General features: G+C 30.8%; 2 protein-coding genes across 2 annotated transcripts; both read left to right on the top strand.

Moving 5' to 3' along the window:
• Positions 1 to 1,962: 1,962 nt before the first annotated feature.
• Positions 1,963 to 27,593, top strand: LOC116187338. The gene is made up of 5 exons (XM_031515997.1): positions 1,963 to 2,802; positions 12,236 to 14,623; positions 14,858 to 15,667; positions 26,025 to 26,847; positions 27,038 to 27,593. The coding sequence occupies exons 2-4, from the start codon at positions 13,073 to 13,075 to the stop codon at positions 26,148 to 26,150; spliced, it is 2,487 nt and encodes an 828-aa protein (XP_031371857.1). The 5' UTR covers positions 1,963 to 2,802; positions 12,236 to 13,072; the 3' UTR covers positions 26,151 to 26,847; positions 27,038 to 27,593.
• On the top strand, positions 2,399 to 13,069 carry LOC116206932 (putative disease resistance protein At3g15700). Its single transcript, XM_031539773.1, has 3 exons — positions 2,399 to 2,802; positions 12,222 to 12,972; positions 13,028 to 13,069. Exons 1-3 carry the CDS (start codon positions 2,399 to 2,401, stop codon positions 13,067 to 13,069), a joined length of 1,197 nt encoding a protein of 398 aa, XP_031395633.1.
• Positions 27,594 to 27,791: the final 198 nt, after the last annotated feature.

Genomic DNA, 27,791 nt, shown 5'->3' on the forward strand with positions numbered 1-27,791 from the left:
GGCCAGAGGTACAATGGAGTTTTGAGGCAAAATTTTGAAATCTTATTGATTTCATATAAAATTAAGAAATTTTAGTGGGCGTTTGATTTCATAGTATAGTTATAACTATATTCCACTTCATCAAATGAAGACAAAATAATTGGAGAATTTATAATTGATTGTATTAATAGTTAAGAAAAATATGTGAGAGAATTTATTATAAAATTAGAGAAAAATATTAAAAAAATTAATGAATAGTTGGGAGAATTTAGTAATAAAAAATTAGTTCTAATAATGGTTAGGAAAATATATGTGAGAGAATTTATAATTAAATTAGAGAAAAAATAAAAGCATTGAGGGAAGAATAGAGTGGAGTAGAATTAATATTTTCGAACCAAACGAAGCAATATTTCTAGTACTTCTAGAAATATTTGAAACTAAATCAATTTTAAGTACTTCTAGTTGCTAATGTCAATATTTCTTTATACTTTTAAAATACTAACTGTTCAAGCCAAAATATTACATATTTAGAAATTTCTTGAAGTACTGAAATTAGACTGATTATAGTATTTTTTTAATTATTGATGTTAGTACTTGCGTGTACTTCTAGAAATACCAACACGTTTAAACTAAAATACTAAATACTTGAAAATTGGAGTACTTAGAGTACTATTGTAATGCTGAAATTAGATTGAGTTTCATACTTGTAATTAGAAGATTAGCATACACGTGTACTTAAAAGATACTAAATGGTTTGAGCTAAAATACTAATTACCTGAAAATTGTAGTATTTCAAGTACTAATTAAGTTCTGAAATTAAACAGATTTTAGTATTTTTAGTTATTAAAATTAGTATTTGTACATACTTACAAAATACTAAATATTTGAACAAAAATATTTAATATTTGGAAATTATAATACTTCAAATACTAATGAAGTTACGTATACTTGAATGATTTTAGTATTTTTAGTTATTAGGTTAGTATTTGCATGTACTTAAAAGAAACTAAAGATTGGAGTTAAAATACTAAATATTTTGACGTTATAGTACTTCATGTATTATTGAAGGGTCTTTTTAGCATGACACGAAATTACGGTAACACGTTTTACTACTTTCAATTCAAGTATTTAATACTTTGATTCAAGTATCTAGCACTTTTAGTACTTGTGATTAGTACAAGTGTTTATTACTTTTATTTTCAATTCAAATGTTTAGTATCTTAATTCAAGTGTCAAACATTTGGTATAATTCATCACAAACAGTGAAAGTATTAAACATTTGAACTGAAATACTAAACACTTGAACTTGAACTTGATGTACTAAATGTGTCATGTTAGAATTCTCCACTATTTAACCACTAAAATATAAAATTTCAAATAAAATTAGAAATTGAGCGATGAAGGCAAGAGGGACAAGGTGAGGTCCTATCACCCTTGAAGTGGCTCGAGGCACATCACCCCGTGGTCGTTGGCAATCTAAAAAGGCCACCGACCACCTCGTTTGAAAGTGTGGTTGCCCGTGGATACGCATCGACCCCCAATGTCCTTCTCGGAATTGACAACTTTGATTTCCTTTTTCTTATTTATACAATTTTGTAATTTATTTAAAAAATATTATTATTCTTTTAAGAAAAGGAGGGCATGGATGGGTTTTTAGTTGGATGGTGGGAGAGGATCGTGCGGGGAAGGTTCCGTTGCCTGATGGGAGGGAGAGGAGGAATCGCACCCGGCATGGGCCCCACTTAAAAAGTTCTTGTTTTGATATGAATTTTGATATTCAAAAGTTAAATTGGATCATGATTAATTCAGTTGGATTTAATCGATATATTAAGAAATAAAATTCTTTCAATATGAATTTTTTACGATCGCAGGAACTCGAATATGAGACTTTAATTAAACAAAATAAATGCTGAACCACTTTGTTTACTTAAGAATTTTTTTCCTAAGGCCAAACCGGTGAATCTGTCTTCAGAGGGTAACCATAAAAAAAAAAGAGGACAAAATGGGGTCAGCATCAGATAGGGTCCATGCCAGACCCCACGAGAAATGCATCAGACAGCATTTCCTTCTTTTCTTCAATCAATCTCTCTACACAGTACACAGAGAATAACACTCCCTGCAGGCCTTTCTGCTCAAAGCTAAGTCGATCGTCAAGTCAACCCTTCTTAATTTCCATTGTTTGCTAAGCTTTGCTTTGCTTGCTCCGTTTCCTCTCTGGTTTCCTAACTCGTTTTCATTTCTTGTTGCTCTTCAGTTTGTTTCTTCCTAACTAGCTAGTTGTTTGTTTCTCCCCACCAAAAAAAAAAAAACCCAAAAAAAATGTTTGCTCATCCCCTTTTCTAGTTAGCAGTACTCTGAACTTGTTTTGCTAAACCCAGAAAAAAAAAGGAGAAAAAAAAAAACAGAGAGAGAGACACACATGGCTACTGATTTTCTTTGGAGTCTGGCATCCAAAGTCATCGGGTACACCGTCGGCCCGATCGCTCGTCAAGTCGGATATGCATTGCTGTCCGAGAGCTACGTGAACGACCTGCAAGATAAATGTCACCAGATCGGCGATGCTGGACAAGAGATCCAACATAACATTGAAGAGGCTCTCACGACCGAGGTGGGGAACAGGGTCGAGCCCAAGGTCTTGAGGTGGTCCGAGACAGCAGCCGAGCTCAAGGGGGAGGCAGAGGAGCTGATCGAACGGAAGAAGAAAGCTGCTGGTTGCTGTGGGTGTGTTGCCAATCCGATAACCCGCTACCGGTTGGGTCGGAAGGCGAACCACAACTCGCTTGCCATTCAAAATCATCTTGCACCTCCGCCCCTCACAGCCAGGTACGTGCGTGGTATTACTATATTTTTTTTCTCGGTGGGTGAGAAACGAACTTTCAAGGGTTAGTTGCGCCATATAACTTAACGTTTGAAGGAATTTTTAGTTCTACTCCAAACTTGATTTTTTACCTGAGATATTCCAACGTTGATGTGTTTGTTTCACATCTAGTCCGACGTTAACTTCCCGTCCAAAATTGACGGAATTGCACATGTGGCACGTTAATTTTGTAACATATGTAAGCAACGTTACAAAATTAACGTGTCACGTGTGTAATTCTGTCAATTTTGGACGGAAAGTTAGCGTCGGGCTAGATGTGAAACAAACACGTCAACGTTGGGATATCTCAAGTAAAAAATCAAGTTTAGACTAGGACTAAAAATTCCTTCAAACGTTAGGCTATATGTTGTAATTATCCCAACTTTCAATACATTTAAATAAATTATAGGAATAGTATAGTACAAACTTTATAACAAATGTAACACTTTAGTACATATTTAAAAAATTGTATAACAATCAAATTTTTTTTCAAAATGTAAGCAATCAATTAAATTCCGTCAATTTTATTGATGTAGTTGCTGACATGTAATGTTTTGACAATACAATTCTTACTTGGCAAAGCAATGTGACATTTGTGAATTAAAAATAAATAAATAAATAAATATAATACAAATATAAATGTTTGTAAAATTCGAACAAAAATAACAAAATTAAAATTAAAGTAAAATAAAAATTCTGAAAATCAATTATTTGAACAATTATAATTAAGAAGAATAGCAAATATTGTTTTATAAATAAAAATATATTAAAAAAAGTGAGAGATCTCGACTAAGATCTCCAATCGGGGTGGGGTGGGGAAATCGAAGACGAAGGCGAAAACGAAGGAGAAGAAGAAGTCAATGACTAGAAGAAGAAATAGGAGAAGGAGAAGGAGGAAGGCAGCAAATCGGAGAAGAAGAGAAGCAAATCCTCCACTGAGATTCTTGGAAAGCAGCAAATCCTCAATCCTCTGAAGAGGAGCAATGGAAGACACCTCAAAGAAGGAGAATCTCAACAGGAAGACGCCTCAACCATCAAGATTACCTCAACATTGCTAAATTCACTAAACCTGATAATATTGGATCATCGGTAATTTAAAACAAAGACACAAACCCGTGCATAGCACGGGCTTTCATAATTTCTTTTGGTTAAAAATCCAAACTGCACTAAGTGTGTTTTTATTTTCTTTCTATTAATTTTTTAAAATATAATTATTTTCGTAATTTTTCTATAAATATAAAAAGAAGATTTTTATTAATATTAATATTAAATAATAAAATTAATAAAAAAAATAAAAGTGTAAAATGCACTCTCCACCCTCGAGGTATTCTTAAATGACCAATGAGATCCAAACTTAAACAAAATAGACACACCATCCCATTTGACTAACGAAGAGTTAATAAAAAAGTTAGCGTCAACCACTTTTCATATCATGGTTAAATGATAAAAGAGTTAAAAATAAAAATAGAAATAAAAATGGGCGTCTCCTTCGTCTTTCTATAGAAAAAAAAGAAATAAAATCGGACCGAATCATTCCATAATTGTGGATAAGACTACAGGACGTTTTTTTGGGGTTCTCAGTCGATTATGGGCTTATTTGGTCCATTTTTATTTCTTTTTCTTTTTCTTTTATTTTTTAATTCTTCTATCATTTAACAATGGTATGAAAGGCGATTGATATTAACTTTTTCGTAGCTGTTTGTTAGTCAACTTGGTTTACAGGGGAGAACATCTATTTTCATCAAGTTTGACTCTCACTGTCATTCAAAATTTCGGGGTAGAGAGTGTATTTTATCCTTAAAAAATAAAAATAAAAAGACAACAAAATAAAAATGGACCAAATTAGCCCATAATCAGCTGAGAATCCAAAAAAATATCTTTTAATCTTCTCCACGATGCTAGATCCTTTTAAGTAACTAAATAATATATATATATATATATATATATACACACACACAATCACATACTTTTTTTTTTAAATAGCCACACAGCTTGAAAATGTGAGAGGAGAAGTTTCACTGGAGCAAACGTGGAGAACAATTAGAAAAAGGCGGGTTTGTTTTGCAAGTTACCAGGTCACTGAGGCTATCAATCTTTAACTAAGTGAATTTTCAATTCAAATTACTACTCAAAATTCTTTAGAATTAGAGTAATAACACTGAACTCATTTATCATAAATTTAAGCTAATAAATTACAAAGAAAGTGGCGATAGTCAATAGTCTCCCTTTCCATAAAATAGCCAGTACTTGATATGTAGTCAATGAGAAATTTTTCAGTAAGATCTTGTCGTAGTTGATAGTCTCCACAAACGACTAACACCATATACAGTAGAATGGGAGATGAAGTCTAAAAGGCATGACGAAGGTTATTAATTTTTTTATTTTTTCCTCAATTGAATATGGCCTCATTGGTTCATTTTGGGGTTTTTTTGGGTTCTTAGCCGATTATGGGATGATTCGGTCCATTTTTATTTCTATTTTTTAAATTCTTCTATCATTTAACCATGGTACGAAAGTGGTTAACGTTAACTTTCCATTAAGCAACTAGGTCAACTGGGGGAATGTCTATTTTGATTAAGTTTGGGATTCATAGTCATTCAGTAATACCTTGAGGATGGGGGAAAAAGAGGGAGGGCAACAGAGGAGAGACAGGGATAGGAAAAAAAGAGAAAAAAAAAAGAAAGAGCGAGAAGTTATTTTTTTGTGGTTAAGAAACACATGAATATACTTAATTATCCTCTTAATATCTATATATAGATAGTTGTTCCTTGCAATAAATAGGGTTAGAGAAGTAAATTTTTTATGATATAAGGGCAGAAAGGTCAATAGATATGAAATAAATTGAGTAGATAGGTCCAAATAAAATATTTCTGTCTCTATCAAATTGAAATTTAATTTAATTTAAAATAACAAAATCAGTAAAGAAACTTTACTTGGATTAATTTATGTTGATATCTTCGCCTTCATTTTGAAAAATTTTATTTGTAACAAATTAACTTTTATTTGTTAAGCTAATTGTACAATCTATAAACGAATTAAAATTTATAACTACAAAGTTAAATTTATTATTAGATTATTGCAATACAAATATCCTATTATTTTAAATTTACGTTGGAAAATTAGTTATTACAAATAAAATTTATATTATATATAAAAATTAATTATTTTATGTGTATTAAACTACGATCATCTGTACTTTTGATCATGTATAAACTTGACTTGAATTAATCGGTGTAGGTATTTTTGCCCTCAATTTGAAAAATATTATTTGTAAAAAATTAATTTTCAAATAATTGGTTAACTGTACGATATATATAATTGAACTAAAACTTATAAGTAAAAAGTTCAATATATTATTAATATATTGCAATACAAGCTCTTATCATTGTAAATATGTTGAAATATTGGGTGCGTTTGGAAACAGAGTTTGATTTTGATTTTGATTTTGATTCTGAAAAAGGTTAAATGAGATTGTATTATAAATTTGACTTGGGAAACGTGTGTTTTTGTTGTGTAGTGGGTAGAGTTAAAATCAAAATCATGATTCTAAAATTAAACTCCGTTCCCAAACGGAGCCTTATTATAACAAATAAAATTTATATTGTATATAACAAATTAATTATATATGTGTATAAAATAATAATAAAATTACGTGTACACTATATCCTGTATAGTTTTTGAAAACTACTTTATTTAAAATGAAATTATAATTAAATTTGGCAATATGAACGTTACCCAACCACCATCCTATTTTAATTTGTACTATTGATGTAAATCTGATTTTCGGTAAAATGATTACTGGCTATATATTATCATGGAGCAATGGACGAAATATCCCAAGACAACCCACCACCTCACTGACCGCCAGGACCGATTTTCCCCCTCCCTCCTGCAAAGACGAGTGTCTTCCCTGCTCCCTACACTCGGCTCCAGGGATTCCAGTTTGTGTGGTTTTCCAAACCGATTTTAACTTCAATTTTAATCCTACTCCACTTATTTTTAATTCAACAACATAATTATTATTTTTCCCGTTTTTAACCATTCAATTCAATTTTTAATATTAAATTCTCTCAACTATTCATTACTTTTTTCACAATTTAACAACACAATTATTACTTTATCTCAACTATTCATTATTTTTTCAACAATTCAACAACACAATAATTACTTTCTCTCAACTATTTTTTACTTTTTCACACTTTTTATCATAATTCAATAATACAATTATTTTAAACCAATTAAAATAAAAACTCAACTCAATCAAACTCTAAAACGAAATACAACAATTCCCCATGCTGATCTCGTTTTCATTCAATGCTCGAATGGAACCCTAAGAGACTCACATTCGATAATGTGGCAACCACAACCAGAAGTCGAAAGTATCATAAACTTAAGTATGACAGATGTGAATAAGATGATTTAAAAAATAAATTATAGTTGATTAGAGGAAAAAAAAGCAAAAGTCGATGATTTTAGGATAAATTTATGAACTTAACATGTTTTTCATAATTATAATAAACTTATTTTGCAAAGGATTAATTTAAAGAAAAATATCTATATTTTACTCTCTTTTCTAAATATAGAAAAAAAATGAAGGTTGTTAGAAATTAAGAAAAAAGGTTGTCTTGTCTATAGCCACACTTTTGACTTCCGCTAATTTTCGGAAGGTCGTATTTTTAAATAAAAAAAGGCCATTAGAAGGTCGGATTTTTAAATAATTTTAGAAATAAAAAAATGAGAAAGTTGAAAATAAAAAATAAAAATAAAAATGAAGATCCTTAAAGAGGAGCAAGAGATGGGGGACCCTCATCCATTACCACGTCAGGATTTGGTAACTCGTTCAAAGAGCGGGAGGGAGTATAAAATTTCGACCGGGTCAGGCTTGAAATTGGAATCAGGCCACTACCATTTAAGTAAAATTATGGCGTCCTCAGTGCGGTGCCTTCACTAAAGGTGTGTTTATTTCAATTTAATTAAATAAATACTTAAAAATTAATTACAAATTAGTTATAAGAGAAAATAAATTTAAGAAAGGAAAATATGAGAGATAAGGATTTATACTACTTGATCATTAAGTAAAAAATTACTTAATGAAATAAGTAGAAAATTTTGACTTCATAAAATAAATCATTTTTCACTCATTGGTACTCTTTATCTCTTAGAATTTTTTTTTTCATCCTTATTAATCCCTCCCTTTTTCCTATATATTTCTTCTGTTAACTAATTAAGTGTTTAATTTTTAAGCACTTAATTTATCAAACACCATCTAACTGCTGCATTCTCCCTTCATTATTATGTACTTTTTCCTTTTTATAAATTTATTTTTCTTATATGATTTAATTTTTTAAAGAAATTAATGGAAAAGTAATGAAAAACTGATGGAAAACGATGAACTTAACGAAAAAAAATGAAAAAATTAACAGAAAAATACACAATTAACTATAAACAAAACAATTCTGAAAGAAAGCATTTTAATTTCTGGCAACTTTTATTTTTTTGCTGTACTTAAGAAAGAGAGTAAAACACATATTTTTAAATTAACCCTCTTTTAAAATCATCTCTCTGAATTATGTCTTGGATCAATTATGTTTTACATTATGGGACTAACTGTGCCAATAATAATGAACTTTGTCTATTTTTTCAAATTTAGCATAAACTTTGACATAAAACTACATAAACTTTAGTTGGGTCCCAAATCTACCATCCATTAATTTTTTCTTGTATTTTTGCTGACATTGCAAACTAATTGCTGACATGGCACTACAAATATTTAAAAATAATATAAAATACATAAAAATTCAAGAGAAATGAAAAGCAGAAAAGTTCTAGAAATTAAAATAAAAAACAAATAAACTAAAAATAATAAAAAAATTTGTACAAATTTTCAAAAATTAGGCTTAAAAGTAAGAAATTTATAATAAAATGCATAAAAAGTTGAAAAGTGTAGAAAAATTTGTGAAATATAGAAAAGTTGAAAATAATAGAAAAAATAAAATTATAAAGAAAGCAAACAAAAAAAATAAAGTAAAATATTCAGACCAATGCAAAAATTAAATACTTCAAAGAAATGTAAAGACAATAAAGAAATCATGCCAGATTTGAGGTAATAGATAAAATTCATTATTATTGCTGCAATTATCGTAAATTCTGTAATATTTTTGTCTAATTAATGAGGTGGCATTGCCATCTATTACTTCTAGTCGTTTGCCTGTGCTTTGCATGGGTTGACTAAATAAAATTTGTTTTATAGGAATAAATATTGAAAATTAATTTATATTTTTACAGTTTCGATATAAATGCATGGAGAAATCTGATTATATGTCCTTCATAATAGATATATCTAGCTAAAGATAGTTAAAAGTCAAGTATTATATAACATTTCCTAAATTTTACTACTCGGCTTATCTTTATTATATTATAATGTTGCTACATGACATACATTGGAGGGTTATGTGTATTTATATATTTAAGACTCATCTAGAATGCAATTGCATAATTATAAAATAGAAGAAAAGATAGATATACCGTGATTCTTCTTATTTTATAAAGATGGGTAATCGATATAGTGAAATTACGTCCCAGAAGGATAGTACATGCTCCAATATGAGAAAGTCTTCATTCTTCTTGTTTCTTAGTTGACTCCGCACCCAACTAGCACCAAGGTAAAAGTAAAAAGAAAAAAAAATCCGGAAATGATAAAGTAATACATGCGATTATAGTGGAAAGAAAGTATGAGAAAATATGATATTTTGGTAACTTAAAATGTTGAATAAATAAAAAATTATAGAACTTTTATATATCTATTATTATAAATAAATATGCAATATTTCTTTGCTAAAAATGACTAAAAATAATTAATAAATAATTTTTCATTGTTTTATTATTTAATGCATTCAATGCAAGAATTTTACTTATTTGTTCTATAAATGATATTTCAACCCTATATCTCATTTAGATATTTACATTTGTAACCCGATAAAATTTTGACGTTTACCTTTAACCCTATTTATTGTGGGGGATACAACTTTATATATACTAGTATTCTATCCCGTGCTTTGTACGGATTCATTATCGTATACCTATTCATATTTTTTATGAGAACTATTCACATTTCTAACAACAACTTTTTTATTAGCAACAATAAATGATTAATTTGAAACACAAAATAATAATCTTCAATAATATTAGACCATATATAAATGATTAAATAACAATTTTTTAACTAATTTTCTTATACAATATGCATTATATATCGATTAATGATTAATATATATTGATTATCATGGATATATATTTTTACTAAGTCACAGATTTATTTTCACTCTGAAAGAAATTGTTTTGTGAGATTCTAATTTTCAAATTTTAGTTTTTTTAATGAATCATAAGCTTATAGAGTTTGTGATAAATTTTAATTTTTCAAATAACTTTAATTCCATTAAATTAGTGCCTTGTGATACTCTTTATCTTTTTTGAAAATTACATAAATAAAAATTAATTGTTCTTTTAGTGTCCTACCTTTATTATCATAAAGTTACATGATTTATTTAATTTTAAAATAAAAAACTTACTTTTAAGTCATTAATTAATTAATTATCCCATTGAAAATTTGAACAATTTATATTTGATTTTTTCTATATTAATGAAATTATGCATTTGTCATTTATATAGACCAACTTCTAATAAATAAATAAATATATATATATATATATATAATCTATGTAAATAGATAATTTTCTAAATTATATTAGTCCAAGGAGCTTTCTCATATGTATTTTACTATATATAAAGATAAATAGATATATGAATACTATAATTAAAGTATATTTTATAGTTATGTAAATAATCTCAAATTATTATGATATCTTCAGTCTTAATTGAAAAAAAAATAAGTGCAGTGACTAAAGCAATGCATATAGTTTTTTATTTATTTTTCAAATTTAATAAGAATAAGAAAATTTTATGAAAATTAATTGATAAATAAAGCAAATTGATATTTCTAACCCCATTAAATATAGGCTATTAATTGCTTGTAGGAGTCAATTTTACTGTATATATGGATATGGATTTATATTTTATAAAGTGAAAGACCTCCCTTTGCTCTCACTTTTTATTTCCAAAAAACATTTTGACGAAAAAATCCAATTAATTTGGCCACAAAAGGAATGTTAAAATTTTCAAATTGTCAAAATGTTTTTAATTTTGGCTCCTCAATATCGTGTAATAGGAGGCCTTAGTTCGTGTAATAGTATTCTGCTATATCAACAATTTCACAATTTTAGGAGCCTTTCTAGATTCTTCATATTCCTGCATTTAGTTTTTAGGTCCCAAAAGAATTTAAAAAATATAAAGAAAGTGTGAGATGAGTATAAGATTGTTGGTGTTGTATTGGTAGATATATGGCCAATTGTGCCCATTGTCCCGTGTTTGAAACTCTTCATTCAACTTCTCATGTTTTTATTATACTTTTCCCTTTATATATTTTATTATTTGGATTTTTTCCTTTTTCCTTTTATTTGTTGCATGTTAGACTAATCTTTTCTTCCCCTTTCGTACTTTTTGTTATTAATACCTTCTCTCTTCTTTTGTTTTTATTTTCACATATGCCCTCATTATAAATAATACTACCAAACTAAATATTATTTTTAGATAATTATTGAAACTTAGACAGCTTTTATAGTAGGGATATATAGAATTATATATAACTTGGTAAACATCTATTCTCTTATTCAACATATTTTATATTCTTCTTCTTTTTAGTAAAGTTTTTAATTTAAATATTAATATCACTTTTTCCTATATAATGAGTACTTCAATTTTTCATATCTAAATCGATAAATGACTTTATATACAATTTTCTTCATCCTTTTTTTATAATAAAATTCCTATGGTATGACAAAGTTTGTCTTAAGTCATTCTATGAGAAAACCACATGATACTATCATGACTTACTTTTTTTTTTCCTTGTATATATAATTAAAGTAGGCTTATGTGAACGAGAGCCCTTCATTTGATTTACTAGAGCTTTCCACATAGACTTTTCGAACAATTTCATTGAACAACTTTTCGAGTATCTATTATTTAATATGGATTTGAATTTTCACAATTAGTGATTAATTTTAACGGTTTAAAAGTGAACTTTATGATATGTTTGTAAATAACTTACGGCTCCATTTGGATAGAGGGAAATGGAAGGGAAGGGAGGAGAGGAGACTGTACGTAAGTTTTTGAAAATTTCCCACTACTTTTCCTTCTCCCCCCTCCCCTCCCCTTCCCTCCATATCCCTCACGCCTAAACAAAACACCAAAGTTCGTGATTTTTTTTTTCCGTATAATTTACCCATGAACTATATTTTAATTGAATTGAATCAGAAAATAACTTATCTAGTTTCTACTTTCCAGAAGGCATTGCCACCGCATCGTCCTCTCAAAGCATCTGTCCTCTCCAGTCAAGGGATTCAATGTTCGAGGACATCGTGAAAGCTTTGGCGGATGATTCTGTGAACAGGATTGGAGTGTATGGTGTGGGTGGGGTCGGCAAGACCACCCTGTTGTCTCAAGTTGAAAAACAAGCCAGGGCATCGAAGGAATACGTCGAAGTTGTGGCAGCACTTGTGTCGCAAAACCCGGAACTGAAGAAAATCCAACAGAAGATCCGTGAGACAATTGATAGGGTCAAGATAAAAGCGCAGCAGCAGCAGAAGAATGATAAGAAAAATGACAAAGAGCAAGAGCCCATGACGAAGAGGGCGGTCCTCATAATTTTAGACGATCTCTGGAAGAAACTTGACTTGGAGGAGATAGGACTTAGGGAGATGGAAGGTGACATTAAGTTCAAGTTAGTAATGACTTCTAGATATTGTCGCGTGCTAGCTGATGAAATGCACTGTCGGCAAGTTTTCCATCTTGAGAAACTGAAGAATGATGAAGCCCTGAAATTGTTCGCAAACACAGTGGGCAACAAACTTAGTGACCCCCTCCTCAAGCAGACTGCAGAGGAGCTAGCCAAGAAATGCCAAGGCTTGCCTCTTCTGATCGATGCGCTGGCAAAAGTGTTGCAGAATAGTGATTCGCCAAAAGACTGGGAGAATGCATTAGAACAGCTCGAAAAATCTGACAGCGTACACAAGGCCCTGGAGGTGAGTTTCAGGCAATTAGTGGACAGCCAGGTCAAGCTGCTATCCATAATCTCAGGGGTTGATGGAAGAGAAGGCATTTCGGATGAAGCTTTGCTGAGGTATGGTATCGGCTTGGGCCTATTGGCAGGCAGCATCCACACTATGGAAGCAGCTAGAGGTAGAATGCGAGCGTTGCTCGATGGTCTTCGGGCTACTTCATTGCTGCTTGATTGTGATGACAACTGTGTCAAGGTTCATGATATGGTTCGGGAAGCCGTCGGATGTCAAGCTATGTGAAAGCAAGGAGATCTTCTTGCCTTATCCTGATATCCAGGAGTTGCCCTGTATATGGGAATGTTCAGAATTGGAGATACTTGTCCTGTTTGCACGAGAAGACCGTCTCCTGCCAGTTCCATATTTATTCTTCACAATAATGCCAAAACTTAAGGTCTTGCATTTCGCCCGTGCATGTTTGAAGCCCTTACCATCATCAATCCGACACCTGAAAAACTTGCAAACGTTATGTCTTGAATACTGTGATCTGGAGGATGTCCGATTTGTCAGGGAGCTTAAGAACCTGCAAGTGCTCAGCTTCATGGGGTCTAAGATCACTCTACTGCCAAAAGAAGTTGGGGAGCTCACAGGTCTGAGATCGTTAGACTTGAGCCACTGCTCGAGACTTGAAGTGATTGAACCGGGCTCATTGGAGGGGCTGGCTCAACTGGAAGAACTATATCTGGAAAAATCCTTTGTCCAGTGGCATCTAAAGGGAGATGAACGGCAAAGTAATGTCAGCATTTCTGAGTTGAACAAGATGTATCGTCTGAGCAACCTAGAGGTACTTGTTCCTGACGTTGACATGCTCTGTGAAGACCTGCAATTTTTCTGGAAACTAGATAAATACAGAGTGCTCGTTGGCAATAAGTTCATTGGCGATAAGCGGAAGTGGTCTGAGATATGTAAAGGGCAGCGGACGCTAAAGGTCACGTTGAAAGGCAATGGTATCCTCTCTGAAGAGTGGTTCCAGCTGACTTTGCAGAGGACTGAAGATCTTCATCTGCATGGTTCAGATGGAATCAAGAGAAGCATCCATGGGTTGTGTAGAGAAGGCTTCAAGGAATTGAAGCATCTTCATGTGGAGCGCAGTCCCTCCACTCAATACCTTGTCCGCTCAACCGAATGTGCTGCTGAGAGTGCATTTATGGTTCTGGAGTCAATCTTTCTGGAGAATTTGTCCAATTTGGAGAAGGTATGCCATGGCCTGCCCGGAAAAGGTTCTCTTGAGAGACTAAAAATTGTGAGAGTCCATGGCTGTCGAAAGCTGAAGAATCTTTTCAGTCTTGCCTTGCTGAGAGACCTTAGAAACCTTGAGGAGATCGAAGTGATTGGCTGTGGCATGATGCAGGAAATTGTTGTATCTGAAAGGACGCTAGAGTATGATAGGAAAGACAAAGGCCCCAAGGGTTATCCAGCAAAAAAGGAAAAATCAACCAAGGATGATAAAATAAAGTTGCATGGTTTACGCCGTATAAAATTGGAGAACTTGCGGAACCTCAGGATTTTCTTGACCAACGCAGAGCCAATACCATCAGATTCACAGACGAAGGCAGGAGGGGGCAACTTAGCTAAGGATGAATCTCGAAATACAGTTGCTTTCTTCAACAGCCAGCAGGTAAGTAGTCTGCAATTTGGTTCACCTTCTCTTGCTTTAATATCACTTGTTTTTCGCCATCGATGATGTCAGCACAATCTATTTTTGTCAAGTTAAGATTGCAGTAGACTTTGAAACTGATATGTAAACACCACTAAATATATAATGGTGCTGGAAAATCACAAATTAGAAATTCTTTCACGAGAGAGAATAGAGGTGGATTCTCAATGACTTATTTAGTTGTCTGATTGTCAGGTTTTGCTTCCCTGCTTGGAGTCCCTGGAATTACTTCAGCTTCCCAAATTGACAGATATATGGAAATGCCAGCATTCCCTGGAGTGGAGCAAGCTTAAGTCGCTAAGAATAGAGAAATGCCACAACCTCTTGAAGGTTGTTGACTCGAGTAATTTAAAGCTTGAGAGCTTGGAATCGTTATCAATAAAAGATTGCAAGTCAATGGAAGAAGTCTTTGATTTACGAGGCGTTGCAATTGGAACAGTCAACAAGATTCTGCCCCGTTTACATGCACTAGAGTTGGAGGATTTGCCAAGTTTGAGGTGTCTGTGGAACATGACGAGTCCCAAAGGAATTTCAGGATTTCGAAAATTAGGGTCGTTGAAGGTGGATAGTTGTTCAGGTTTGAGATGTCTATTCCCTTCATCCATGGTTAAAGCTATGGTAGCTCTGAAGGAATTAGAAGTTTCATATTGTCGCAACATGGAAGCGATTGTTATGGAGGACGGTGAAGATGCATCAGAACGAAGTTGGTTGTCATCATCAAAGGTACTGAGTGCAGCATTCGAATGTCCAGGCAGCCTCTCAAGTTTTTCCAGCAAGCATTTACACGGTGACAGTGTGGAGGGAACAACCGAAAAAGCTAAAGACATGGCAAAGAACATCATAGCGTTCCCATCCTTAAGGGTGTTAACTATTTATGAATGCAGCAACATAAAGAGTTTCGTCTTATCATGTAAGAGGGAGCAAGAAGCCGTCATGATGGCTGGTGATGATAGCTCAGACTTGGAGTCTAAGGACGACGGCCATGCCGCCTTCTTCAATGCAAAGGTACGTGTATAGTGCATGCAGTCTTTAATATTAGATTTGTATCTAGAGTGATAATTAACAATGAACATGTGGTATCATATGTAACGGGTATATCATGTGCCATTATATCACAAGACACATAAAAAATACTGGAGATTAACTGTCAAAAAGAGTTGAAGACCACCTTAACTACATTAGACAAAAATGTGAAAACAAAGAAATAAAATTTGGAAGGAATACAAAAATAATTTATAATCTATATGTAATATCTATAATACATGATATAAAGTAGAATTGGTAGATTTCTTATGCACTAAATATATTACTATAAATTTCATCCAAAAATATATCAATATAAGTAACTAACTAGACAATGACCTGCATGTTGCGTAGACAATTAAAAAGAAATTTTAATATACAAATCTTGAAGCATCAAAACATATTCGTATTGTTAAATAATGTAAAATTTGATTTTGATATATATATATATATATCTATTATAAATGATTGAATTCTTTTTTAAAAATGGGAATTGAGAAAAAGAATCTAAGACTATAGAGATTAACATAGTATTATCTTTTTGGTTTAATTATAATTATAACTAGATGAAAACGCACGTGTTGTGCGGGAAATATTTCTAATTTTCTCAATTAAAATAATTATGCTATAATATTATATTGATAGTAATCATATTATATTGTCATAATTTAGTTTGTGTTGGGGAGTATTGCTTTTATTCCGCCAAAGTGACAACAAATAAGTTTACTATAGGCTGTTTGCCACTCCACGACCTTGTTGGTTGAAGTTGGGATCACATAATCTAAAATATTATTTTGGAAAATTAAAACAATTGGAAAGTATATATTTGAATTGGAAAAAAGAAGAAACAAAATTTAACAAATTAGCTTAAAAAAAGACCTATTCATAATATTTTATAACTTGAAGTTGGATATATACATGATTATTATAGATTAAAAATAAAATAATAAGAAATAATATCTGTTTCGATTCCATATTTAATGGATAGTTTATATTCATAATTGTATATATTTTTAACTTCATACTTATCAAATCTAGATTTCTTGGATATGATGTTTAGTGCAAAATAAAATTTTCCAAAACTATATAATGTCCAATAAGATAAAATAATCATCAACTCAAAATATCTGACGTCAATATTTCAATATATTTATGTATACCTCGTTGTTGTCAGAAAATTATTTGCGAAACAATAAAATATTAAAATAAGGAATTTTTGGATTCTTAGTAAATGAAAATGTAATAATTCTATAAAAATAATTATTTTGGAAAAAATAATAAAAATAATAAATATGTAAATGTTCATACTATATTTTCTCCATGTCATATAGTTATCGATATCGTAACAAAAATCCTAATGAAAATTGAAGTTGTTGACCAAAACTCCAAAAAAATATATATAATAAATCATCTCTTGTGTAAATTATTCTTATGGATGTAAGATATCATCTTATTATAGGGTAGCATCTATAGGGCCCACCTAATTCCTCACCGCTTGAATTTGAAGCGCGACTTGGGGAGCTTCAAGCACAATGAAGAAAATTCGCATGTAAAAATTCATCAAAAATAAACAAAGGAAAAACTACCTTCATTGGAAAACCTACCATTTATTCTTGTCAAACATAGTGGAAAAAATCCGCATGTAACAAAATTCATCACAAAAAACAAGGCAAAATGACATTCATTTGGGAACCAACTGTTTATTGAATTTATAGGGTCCATGGAATCCCTTTCCATTTGAACCTGGATTGAGACTAGGGGAGCTTCAATCCTAGAGGAGAAAATTTGCATGTGACAATATATATATATAAAAAAGGAATGGAGAGAAAAAGAAAAGAGGAGAAATGACATTCATTCGAGAAACTACCGTTTGTTACTTGTCAAAGAACTTAAGGGGTATAGAACACATATTTATAGTTAATTAAAGAGATGCCAAAATTTAATAAAATAAAATATAATTTTTAAAATACCGTAATAATAATTATATACTATATAATTTATATCGTAAATTATTGTGATGCCCCTTATTAGATTATATTTCATTGTAAATAATTTATAAGAGTTTTAATGCTATATATCTTATGGTTCTACTCTTTTTTCAAATCTATCACATGGTTTAAAAATTATCTAAAAAGACCCATGTTTTACATGTTGTTTCAGATCTATTGCGGTGTCAATTTGTCCGTTAATTTTTAACGATGTTGTTGATTTGGAACGTAAGTGAACCCATCTTTGCTACTGTGGCCTTTGCCTGGGGTAAATTTGAGAAAAAATTAAAACGTGTGATAGATTTGAGAAAAATTAAAATCATGGGAAAGGTTAGGGGCCCACTTACGTTTTATTAATGGACAAATTAATGGAACAATATGTAAACCATAGGCCTTTTTGAATAATTTTTAAAATATGGAATATATTTGAGAAAATGGTAAAATCATGAGATATGTAGCGTAAAAACTCCTAATCTATATATTGGCCTATGAATATACAATATATATATATATTCTATAGTATATTTTCTTCCCTTGTATATATTTTGTTGAGTTATATACATATAATATATATACTCTATTATTACATAATTAATAATCAAATTTTAAACAATTTATATGAGAATATTTCCTTTCTTTGTAAGAATATAATAATTTCCTTAATGTAAATTGATGACATGACAACGTGAGAGAGTTTCGTTTTTTTTTTATTTTTGATGATATGGCAGCGTGAGAATTCAGCTCGGGCTTTCTTTTCATAGATATATAGAAATGTAAAACTTGCATGAAAAACAATAAGCATCAAAACCATCAACTTCTAATTCCCATCAAAAAGTTCATCCACCAAATCAAAACTCAACCATGAAAAGGAAAATTTTAGAGAAGACTGATAAAACAATCATTATTGAAGTAATTAATTCGAAATTTGCATTAAAAAATTTATACAATTAAAATTAAACCAAAGAATTAAGAATAAATACATAAAGCTTATGAACTTGAAGTTTATGGAGAAAAGTTTTCCGTTATATTATGATATGATGAAATAAGAGTACAACATAAATATTCTTGGCATAGAAGTCAGAAAGGTCTGTCCATTACTGAAACAACATCCATAATGAAATTGCAATATAGAAGATTATTAAAGTTGAACAATCAATATCAAAGAAATTGGTTTGAAATTGCATTAAAAGAGTTATTCTACCTATTAAATTTCAACCAAAGAATTAAGAATAAATAATTAAAACTCATGACCTCGAAGTTCATGGAGAAAAGATTTCCATCAAATTATAAAATTAAAAATTAAAAAGAAATATTTAGAGAATAAAAATTCAAAAAAATTTATAAGCACTGAAGTGATACTCATAATGGAACTACAACATAGATCCTTTCAACGCAATCAATATCAAAGCAATCAATTTCACATTTGCATTAAAAAGTTTAATTAGGGAATCAAAGTTCAACCAAGAAAATTAAAATTTAAACAAAAAAAGAAAAAAGAGGTCTAAGATCATGCATAGAAAATAGAATTATATATGTCTGTTTTATGCCTTCCCCTTTTTTCGGTGGAATTGTTCTGGCTTCTCTTTTTGTTTCCCCTTATATATACATGTACATATATATATATATATTCATAAAGGAAATATTATCTGATATATACATACATATATATATTTTGTGGTTTGCACTTACGTTATTTTCTTTTTTGATAATCTTATGTCTATAATTGAATATATATACATATATTCCGTTAATTTGAAATTCATCGAATATATCAATATTGGCTGGATCTTCCTTTCTATTTATATCTATGCAAAAGAATCGATATATATATATATATATATATTGGTTTTGAATATCCTTTCTACTTATATGTCCATGCAATATATATTTGTAAGAATTTGTATATATTGTGCTCTATATTCTCAAAAAAATTCCTTAATACACAAGGGATGACGTGATAAAATGAGAGAACTTCGGTTTTTGATAATGAAGCAATGTGATAATTCGGCTCATGCTTTGTTTTAATATATATATATATATGTATATATATATATAGATTATAGGGTAAATTACAAAAAAAAACCCAAGTTCTGTAAAATGTCTCAATTTTGTCCTAAATTTTGTTTTGTAACAAAAAAAACCATAAGTTTTCTAAAATGTCTAAAAAATGACCTCCGTTATAACTTCCGTCAATTTTTGCTGCTGATGGTGGGTCCCTTTAACAGTCCACGTAGGTCACACGTAGGCAAAAATTGACGGAAGTTATAACGGAGATCATTTTTGAGACATTTTAGAAAACTTATGGTTTTTTTTGTTACAAAACAAAATTTAGGACAAAACTGAGACATTTTACAAAATTTGGGTTTTTTTTGTAATTTGCCCAAGATTATAAGAAGCTAATTGATTTTAATTTTGTTCTCTAAGAAATAATGCATAATAAAAAAACCCTAAATTTATTTATATATTGAATAAACATGAGCTTTTATTTATAAAAAATCACCCTCTAAAATATTTTAAAGAGATAGCCAAAAAGGAAATTATTTAAAGAGATGGCCAAAAAGAAAATTATTTAAAGAGATGTGTATATTTTTTTGGATCTTATCATTATTACAATAATTTAAGTGTGTATATATATATATATTTATCTTAAATCGATAATGTAATAATGAAGAGATTCGTACGTATTATAATTTGTTTGATTCTGTCTTTATAGTAATAATAGAAAATTTAAAACATAAATATTTTTTATTAAAAATTTACATATGCAAGATTATTTGCCTGTAACTTTTCTTATAATTTTTAGTAAGCATCTCTAGACTTATGAAATTTACATATATAATAGTATTATTGTAATGTAAACATTGATTGCAAGATGTCAATTTCAGAATAATATGTCAAGTTTATTTATTTATTTATTTATCAGGATATTTAGTTCAAAATTCACTTGAATAATTTATATAAGAATTAGTTTATTTAGGCAAACATGTCTGATTTTTAATCGAAATCCTATTTGCTTATTACAAAAATCACATCATAAAAAATTAAAAGTAATTTCCCCATAATTTTATAAAATTATGCAAACATTTTTTTAAATTTTTTTACAAAAAACTACTATGAACTTATAAAAAATTAAATGCTTGGATAATATTCATCTTATAAAGTTCTTTTATTAGAAATGCAAATAAATAAATATATCAAAAACCTGTGCATCGAACGGGTAGTTGACTAGTATACAGTAAAGAAGAATTCGCCCCTTTTTGATGCATTAATTACTCCATATTTTAGGTACAATGATAAAGATGAACAAAGCGTGTAATATGTAGATTTGGCTAAGTGTATTAAGTAACTACACTCGATAAATCGTAGAAAAATAAAAGTTAAAATCTGTGGCACAAGAGTATAGTTTTCATAATTTAATTAATTAGAATAGCAATTGAAAATTGAAATACTCAATACTTGATTCTGAAAAATATTTTTAATATGTTAATTGATCCAAAGAATCATATTGTATATTATCATTTGTACATATGAATTATTGCCCCTATCGCCCTTCTCCCTCTCCGAGGATCTCTATTTTTTTTTTCAAAAAATTAGTTTCAATGTTCAAAACTTCGAAAATTTAAAACATTAAAAGACTCAAGTAACACTTTGAAGTACTAATAGCAATTGGTGAATAGAACTATTTAATGGCTTGTGTTTATGTACTACCGCAATATATTTTTCTTACTGTACTGTTATAAAATCACTCACCCGGAGAGATTAAATCAAATTATTTTTAACTCTGGTAGCTACTTAATTTTAAAGGCATTGGAGGAATGGTAATTTTGGAAAAGGAAAGTAACATCAAGCATTTTTCTTTCTAGTTTGCAATATAAGATTAAGGCCGGGGCTATTTCTGCAACAATTACTAGTTGCATGACTATACTGTGCCCTCATTTCCCCTTAAAGCAAGTCTATGAATATATCCTTGTAGCATGTTTTTCTCGACCATCCAATCTCCTTTTCTATTTTACTTCACAAATCATGTACTCTCTTATATTAGCAATCTTTAAGTTCTATATCGCCTGTCCCGTCTGCTCCCTCCTTCCTTCAATCCATTCATATCTTTCCACTGTTAACGAACATGTGGGTAACACCTTAATTATTTCACTTAACATACCAACTCATTCAATTGGTAACATCTTTAAGTTACAAGGTATTCGCTTTGGAAATATTTATTTTAGATTGTAGAATAGAACTTTATTCAATTTTTCCATGTAATCTTCTTTATATGTTGTTAACGATTTCTATTAATTTAGCAAGTCTCCAACATGTTCCATTGTTTCCTATGTGAATCTTATGACTTAAATTTAAGTTGGACTATATTATGATGCCAATCTCCACATATACATTATTTATGATATACAACTCTCGCAAGAAATATATTTATGTTTAACTTTAATCATGTCTTTCCTTTTCTCATACAATATCATTATAATATATAATGACCTTTTAATTTCATGTATGCAAATTCTAAAATCTCAACTCCATGTAAATTGATCTTTTAATTTACTTAAAACCCTCAGCTCCACGTGCATTGACTTTCAATTTTAGTTAAATAAGCCTTTACTATATTATATTTTATTAGTGCTATATTCAATGAATGTTAAATGTTACTCCACTATGTAATATATAGATCCGCCCCTGTACATCTCTATCTATACTACTATGTAAAAGGAAATCCTTGGTAGCCTCTTGTAATTAGTTTAGCTTTGGGATAATTTTACAAAATTATGCCCATTATCTTTATTCTATTACAGAAAAAGTTGAATGGAAAATGTAAAAAAAATAAATAAATTGTAAGGCTACTCAAATTTTAAACCAACATCTCCTCCCTCCACGTGGCTATCGCCCACTCTCCCTTTTGCTTTTTTCTCCGGTAATCCCCTCTCTCTCAACCTAAAGTTTATTTTTTTTCAACTTAATGATGGTATGTAATGATTAAATATATAGGCGAAGTTTTAAGTCATGTTCTTTTAATATGTATGGCACACGTAGTAAGGGTAAAAAACATGGGATAAAACATGATCATTTATTTTTTCACTAATATTATTATATAACTTGTGTTATAAATTGTTGAATATAGTAATTTATAATAATAACACTGTGCCTTTAGATATATAAGAATGATGCTAATTTAATTTCACAAATAAGATAAAGAAAAAGTTACTTAAAAGGAGATAAGTAAATCTAATATAAGTCTTAAAAAATCTCCCTATAGAAAATGTTTCTATTGAGATATAAATTAATACATCAGGATATAAGTTACAAAAGAGGCAGAAAATTAAAAAAACTAATGTTTAAAAAATTGAAGAACTCACGTTCACCATGGCAAATAAAAAAGTCGTGTCCACTAGTTTAAAAGTGATTGTGCATAAAAAATAAAAACGAAAAATTTCAACCTGGGAGGATGATTTTTTGTCCTCAACATTATCAATATTCATATAGCGTTATATTGTATCTTATTCAATGACATATATAAAATACCCAAAAAATTCTACAAAAATTTATATAAGATAAAAAGCAAAAAGTTGATTGTGCATTTGGTTTCAGAGTTAAAGTAATTTTGATTTTGATTGTGGAAAATGACAAATGATTGTGTAGTATGTTGAGTTAAAGTTAAAGTTAAAATTTTTGACTTGGGAAATGAGTATTTTTGTTCTGCAATGTGTTGAGTTAAAGTTAAAATTAAAATTTTTGTGATTTTAACTGCGAAACCAAACGGAGCATGAAAAAATCACCTTCACGTCTCTAATAGTATACGTACTAAAATAAAATTGCGTGCATGTGAAAAATTGAAGAACTTGTGCCTAGTGGCTGCAATATTTTTCAGAGCTGGATCAGTGATAGTTTATATGTAGTAATTTTGCTTAATGTATTATACATAATATAATATAAATAATATACCAATACATCTATAAAAATTAAGATTTGATTTGCTTTTAGAAAAGCAAATATGTAATGCATCATATCTATGAAAAATATGATCTAATTTATCTTTTGGAAAAGCAAATATGATCTTATGTGATTTGTTGTATCTGGATATTTTCATAAAATATGTATATATAGAAAAAAATTAAAATCGAGAAAAATAATGAAGGGTTGCTTAAATCTATATCTATATACTTTTAAAAATTATAAATTCGTCTCCTAAAGAGCTTGAAAAAACCAATTAAATAACGAACGCTCTCACAAATCTATACTTATATATTTTAAAAATTAGAAATAAAAAATAAAAATTTGTTCTCTAAAAAAAACTCGAAAAACTGAGAAAATAATGTCCAATCTCACAAATCTATATTTATACAAAATTTTAACATTCATTTAAAAAATATAAAATTGAGAAAATAATGTCCTATCCCACAAATATATATATATATATATATTTTTTAAAAAGTTAAAATATTATTTTAAAAAATAAAGCTAAAAAAGTCGAGAAAATTATATTCAGCATTCCGCGGATTCGCGGATTCTAAGACTATCTATTCAACACACCATAACTTCGCTTATTTATATATATATATATATAGATAGATAGATAGATAGATAGATAGATATAGATAGATGTGTGTGGGGGCAAGCATGTGTTTGTGTGTTGACAAATGTTTAGAAGTGTCCAAAACCCACTAAACAGAGAGTATGAAATTAACCTGCAAACATCAAAATGGAAAAATGAATATAGATATGTAAAAAGTAAATTGAAATTAAAGCGGTCTTTGTTTCAACTTAATTAATTAAGTTCTTAAAAGTTAGTTATAAATTAATTATAAGAGAAAATGAAAGTAAGAAAGGGGAAAAATAAGAGATAAAGATCTAAACTACTTAATCATTACGTAAAAAATCACATAATTCATTAAGTAGAAAATTTTGACTTAATAAAATAAGTCATTCTTTACTTATTAGTACTCTTTATCTTTCGCAAAACTTTTCTTATCTTTATTCATTTCTCCCTTCTTCCTATACATTTCTTCCCTTAACTAATTAAGTGCTTAATTTTTAAGCACTTAATTTATCAAACACCACCTAAGTCAATATGGTTGGTTTTTTGGTTAAGGGGCCGGACTCCTGTAGTGAATATCTAAAATTGAATCACCAAAAAATCATATAGGATAATTGACTGTAGGATTTCATAAATCATAGGCATGTGATATATGGCTTATAAAATATGGTCAATAGCTCAAAAAGATAATTCAACAGTACAGCATAACTTACTAATACTAAACATATATATATATATATATATATAAATTTTCTGCAGATATATATAAATAAATAACTTTAGTCATATAATTAAACAAATTGTAATAACTTTAGTCATATAATTAAACAACTTACAATTGATTTGACTAATACTTAAGTCGTTATCGTGTAAACTCGGCTCATAAATGTGCAATTCATCAAAAGTTATTCCAGGGCATGAGGAGGCAATTTGGCGTTTTGGTGTTTCGGGGGACGGGGCTATATAAGGAATTTCTTCCAAATTTGAAGAATTATAAGTAAAATTTCTTATAGCGTTAAAATTTTAGGGAGCCGACCGTTCCTCAACCCCTCAGTCCATCCCTTCGAGCGCAGGTTTTTTGGTATTAGTTTAAAATGTAAAAATGATCTAAATTCAATGGCAAGCGTGAGGTTGGAATTTATTAACATTCGGTTCCCTTGAAACTGTCCATACTAAAATAACATAAGTAATTAAAAGAGGGTGTAGCACAGTAGCGCACGCCATCGCCTGGTAATTAAGAGGTTTAAGGTTTGATATTCAGTTAGATTACCAATGTCCATTTATTATTAGGATTTCTATTTCATTGTATTAGATCCATGAGCCTTCTTTGTAAGTTGTAACCGAAAAAAATAACATAAGTAATGACCAACCACTAGCTAGATTAAGAAGCAGTTAAGGAAACTTTTTTTTCGCTGCGAACCCGGTATCTGGAAAAGCAATTAAGAATACTTTCAATGATCAAAACGCAACCACTTCCAGAATTCTGTCCTCTCTCTCCTCTTTCCACTTTCTCTCTCTTTTCCAGCGCTTTCGAATTATTTCCCTTCTTCTAGGAAGGTCCAAGAAAAGTTCCCTTCTTTTTCTTTTTTTATTAAATTTTATTTTATTGCAACACATTTTTTTGTTAATTTTATTGCATCCCAGTTTTAATTGAAACAGAAATTTGATTTAATTTCGCACGTAGCACATGTCTCTTTCTAGTATAGATATACCAAAAAGGATCAAAATGAAATTACAAAAAGTCACGAAACATTTTTGTGATGATTGATAAATTATAGTCGATAGGCTTATGTGACGATGTTGTGCTTCCCAGGTTCATCTTCCGAGCTTGGAGGAGCTAGCACTCGGTGACTTATCTTGTAAGAAGATATGGCACGATAAGCTCCCTGAGGGATCCTTTTGCAAGCTAGGAGATCTCCGTATTGGCTGGCTGGTGTGACCACCTATCGGTTGTCTTTCCTTCAACTTTAATAGAAAGATTGAAGAATCTGAAAGGTGTCTTTGTTGGATGTTGCCCATCTCTAAGAAGACTATTTTGTTGCCATCTATCATCAGTTGTCTTTCCTTCAACTTTCATAGAAAGGTTGAAAATTCTGGCAAGTGTTTGCGTGGAAGATTGCTCAATTCTAAGAAGACTATTCGCACCTGTTTCGCGGGAATCTAACGAAAAGCTCAAATGGATGAGTCTACCTGAACTGAAAGAAGTGGAGTTATATGATCTGCCACGACTGATGCATGTTGTGGAGGGTGGCTTCGGCTCCCATAGGGTACTACTGGGATTTCCAAGTCTAACGAAAGTTGAAGTGGATGAATGCAAAAGTTTAATGGACATGTTCCCTACTGCCACAGCCACAACACTCTCAAAGCTAGAGGAAGTTTCAATTCAAGATTGCGACAACATGCAGGAAGTGATAGCGAAAGAAGAAGAAGGGGAAGGGATTGACGAACTGGCGTTCCCTCGATTGAGTTCACTGAAACTTCATGATCTCAAGAATTTGATCTGTTTCTCTTCTGCGAGTTGTTCATTTTACTTTCCATCCTTAGAAGACCTAAGTTTAAAGGACTGCCATAAGATGGAGGCATTCATCTCGCCCAAAGCACATACTGAAACTGCAGCATTATTCTTCAACGAGAAGGTTTACATTACACCCCTCCCTCCCCCCCCAATTTCGTTGTGTATTTCAGTCTTCAGTTGCTGATGTTTGCTTTAGTTGGATCGCATGTCAAGTGGATTGACGAATGCAAGCAAGCAAAGCTGGTGTTTTTTTGCCTCATTCATTAATTTACTGTAGTCTGCATGACATTTTTTTGTTGCTCCACATGCAGGCCGAGCTTCCGAAATTGGTGAAAGTAGAGATTGCTCGAATAGGATTGGAAGAGTTATCATCGCACACACAGATCCCTACTGGGTCTTTGCGAAGCTTGAGGCAACCTGTTATGTTCAGCTGGCCTGAGTTTCACGGTGTTCCATTCTTTGCAATGAAGAGGTTGCAGCGACTGGAGAGCCTGTGCTTACAGGGGAAAGGGAGTGAGTCGCTGTTGTTGAGTATGCTTACCCAGAGCCTGACTTCCTTAGAGATCTACGGTTGCCAGCAAAGAAATCTTTTCACAACTTCACAAGAGTGAAATGCTTGCAACATCTCCAGTGTCTCAAGATAGAATCGTGTGATATTCTGGAGCATGTTGTTACAGACGGAGAGGCACCAGCAACTAGGGGCATTGTCTTTCCTTGCTTAACTAACTTAAAACTTCGTGATCTGCCAGAACTCTGCAGCTTCTACCACAAGCGCCACACATCAGGCAAAGAAAGCCATGAAGAATCAAGCCAGAAGGATGAGGATGGTCTCCACCATCAAATTCAGCCATCACTATTTTGGGTTGAGCAGGTAAATAGGTTCCTACGTTTCATTTACTGTCTTAATTGCTTCACGGTTACTCCTATATGTGTCCAGTGTACTTGAGAACCATAAATAAAATTAGAATGTACAATTACGTACACAAACATGACACTTACCATATAGCAGAGCTTTCGTCCTGCCCGTTGTCCTACACTGCCACATCCCCTAAATTTATACTGATA

The sequence above is a fragment of the Punica granatum genome, chromosome 1 (assembly GCF_007655135.1).
Source record: "Punica granatum isolate Tunisia-2019 chromosome 1, ASM765513v2, whole genome shotgun sequence".
In the NCBI taxonomy this organism is placed as follows: domain Eukaryota; kingdom Viridiplantae; phylum Streptophyta; class Magnoliopsida; order Myrtales; family Lythraceae; genus Punica; species Punica granatum.

Coding starts and splice junctions, on each gene's coding strand:
- LOC116206932 (XM_031539773.1), top strand. CDS start 2,399: ATGGCTACTGATTTTCTTTGGAGTCTGGCATCCAAAGTCATCGGGTAC. Junction 2,803..12,221: donor CCTCCGCCCCTCACAGCCAG/GTACGTGCGTGG, acceptor TAACTTATCTAG/TTTCTACTTTCCAGAAGGCA. Junction 12,973..13,027: donor GCGTACACAAGGCCCTGGAG/GTGAGTTTCAGG, acceptor CCATAATCTCAG/GGGTTGATGGAAGAGAAGGC.
- LOC116187338 (XM_031515997.1), top strand. CDS start 13,073: ATGGTATCGGCTTGGGCCTATTGGCAGGCAGCATCCACACTATGGAAG. Junction 14,624..14,857: donor CTTTCTTCAACAGCCAGCAG/GTAAGTAGTCTG, acceptor TCTGATTGTCAG/GTTTTGCTTCCCTGCTTGGA. Junction 15,668..26,024: donor CCGCCTTCTTCAATGCAAAG/GTACGTGTATAG, acceptor TGTGCTTCCCAG/GTTCATCTTCCGAGCTTGGA.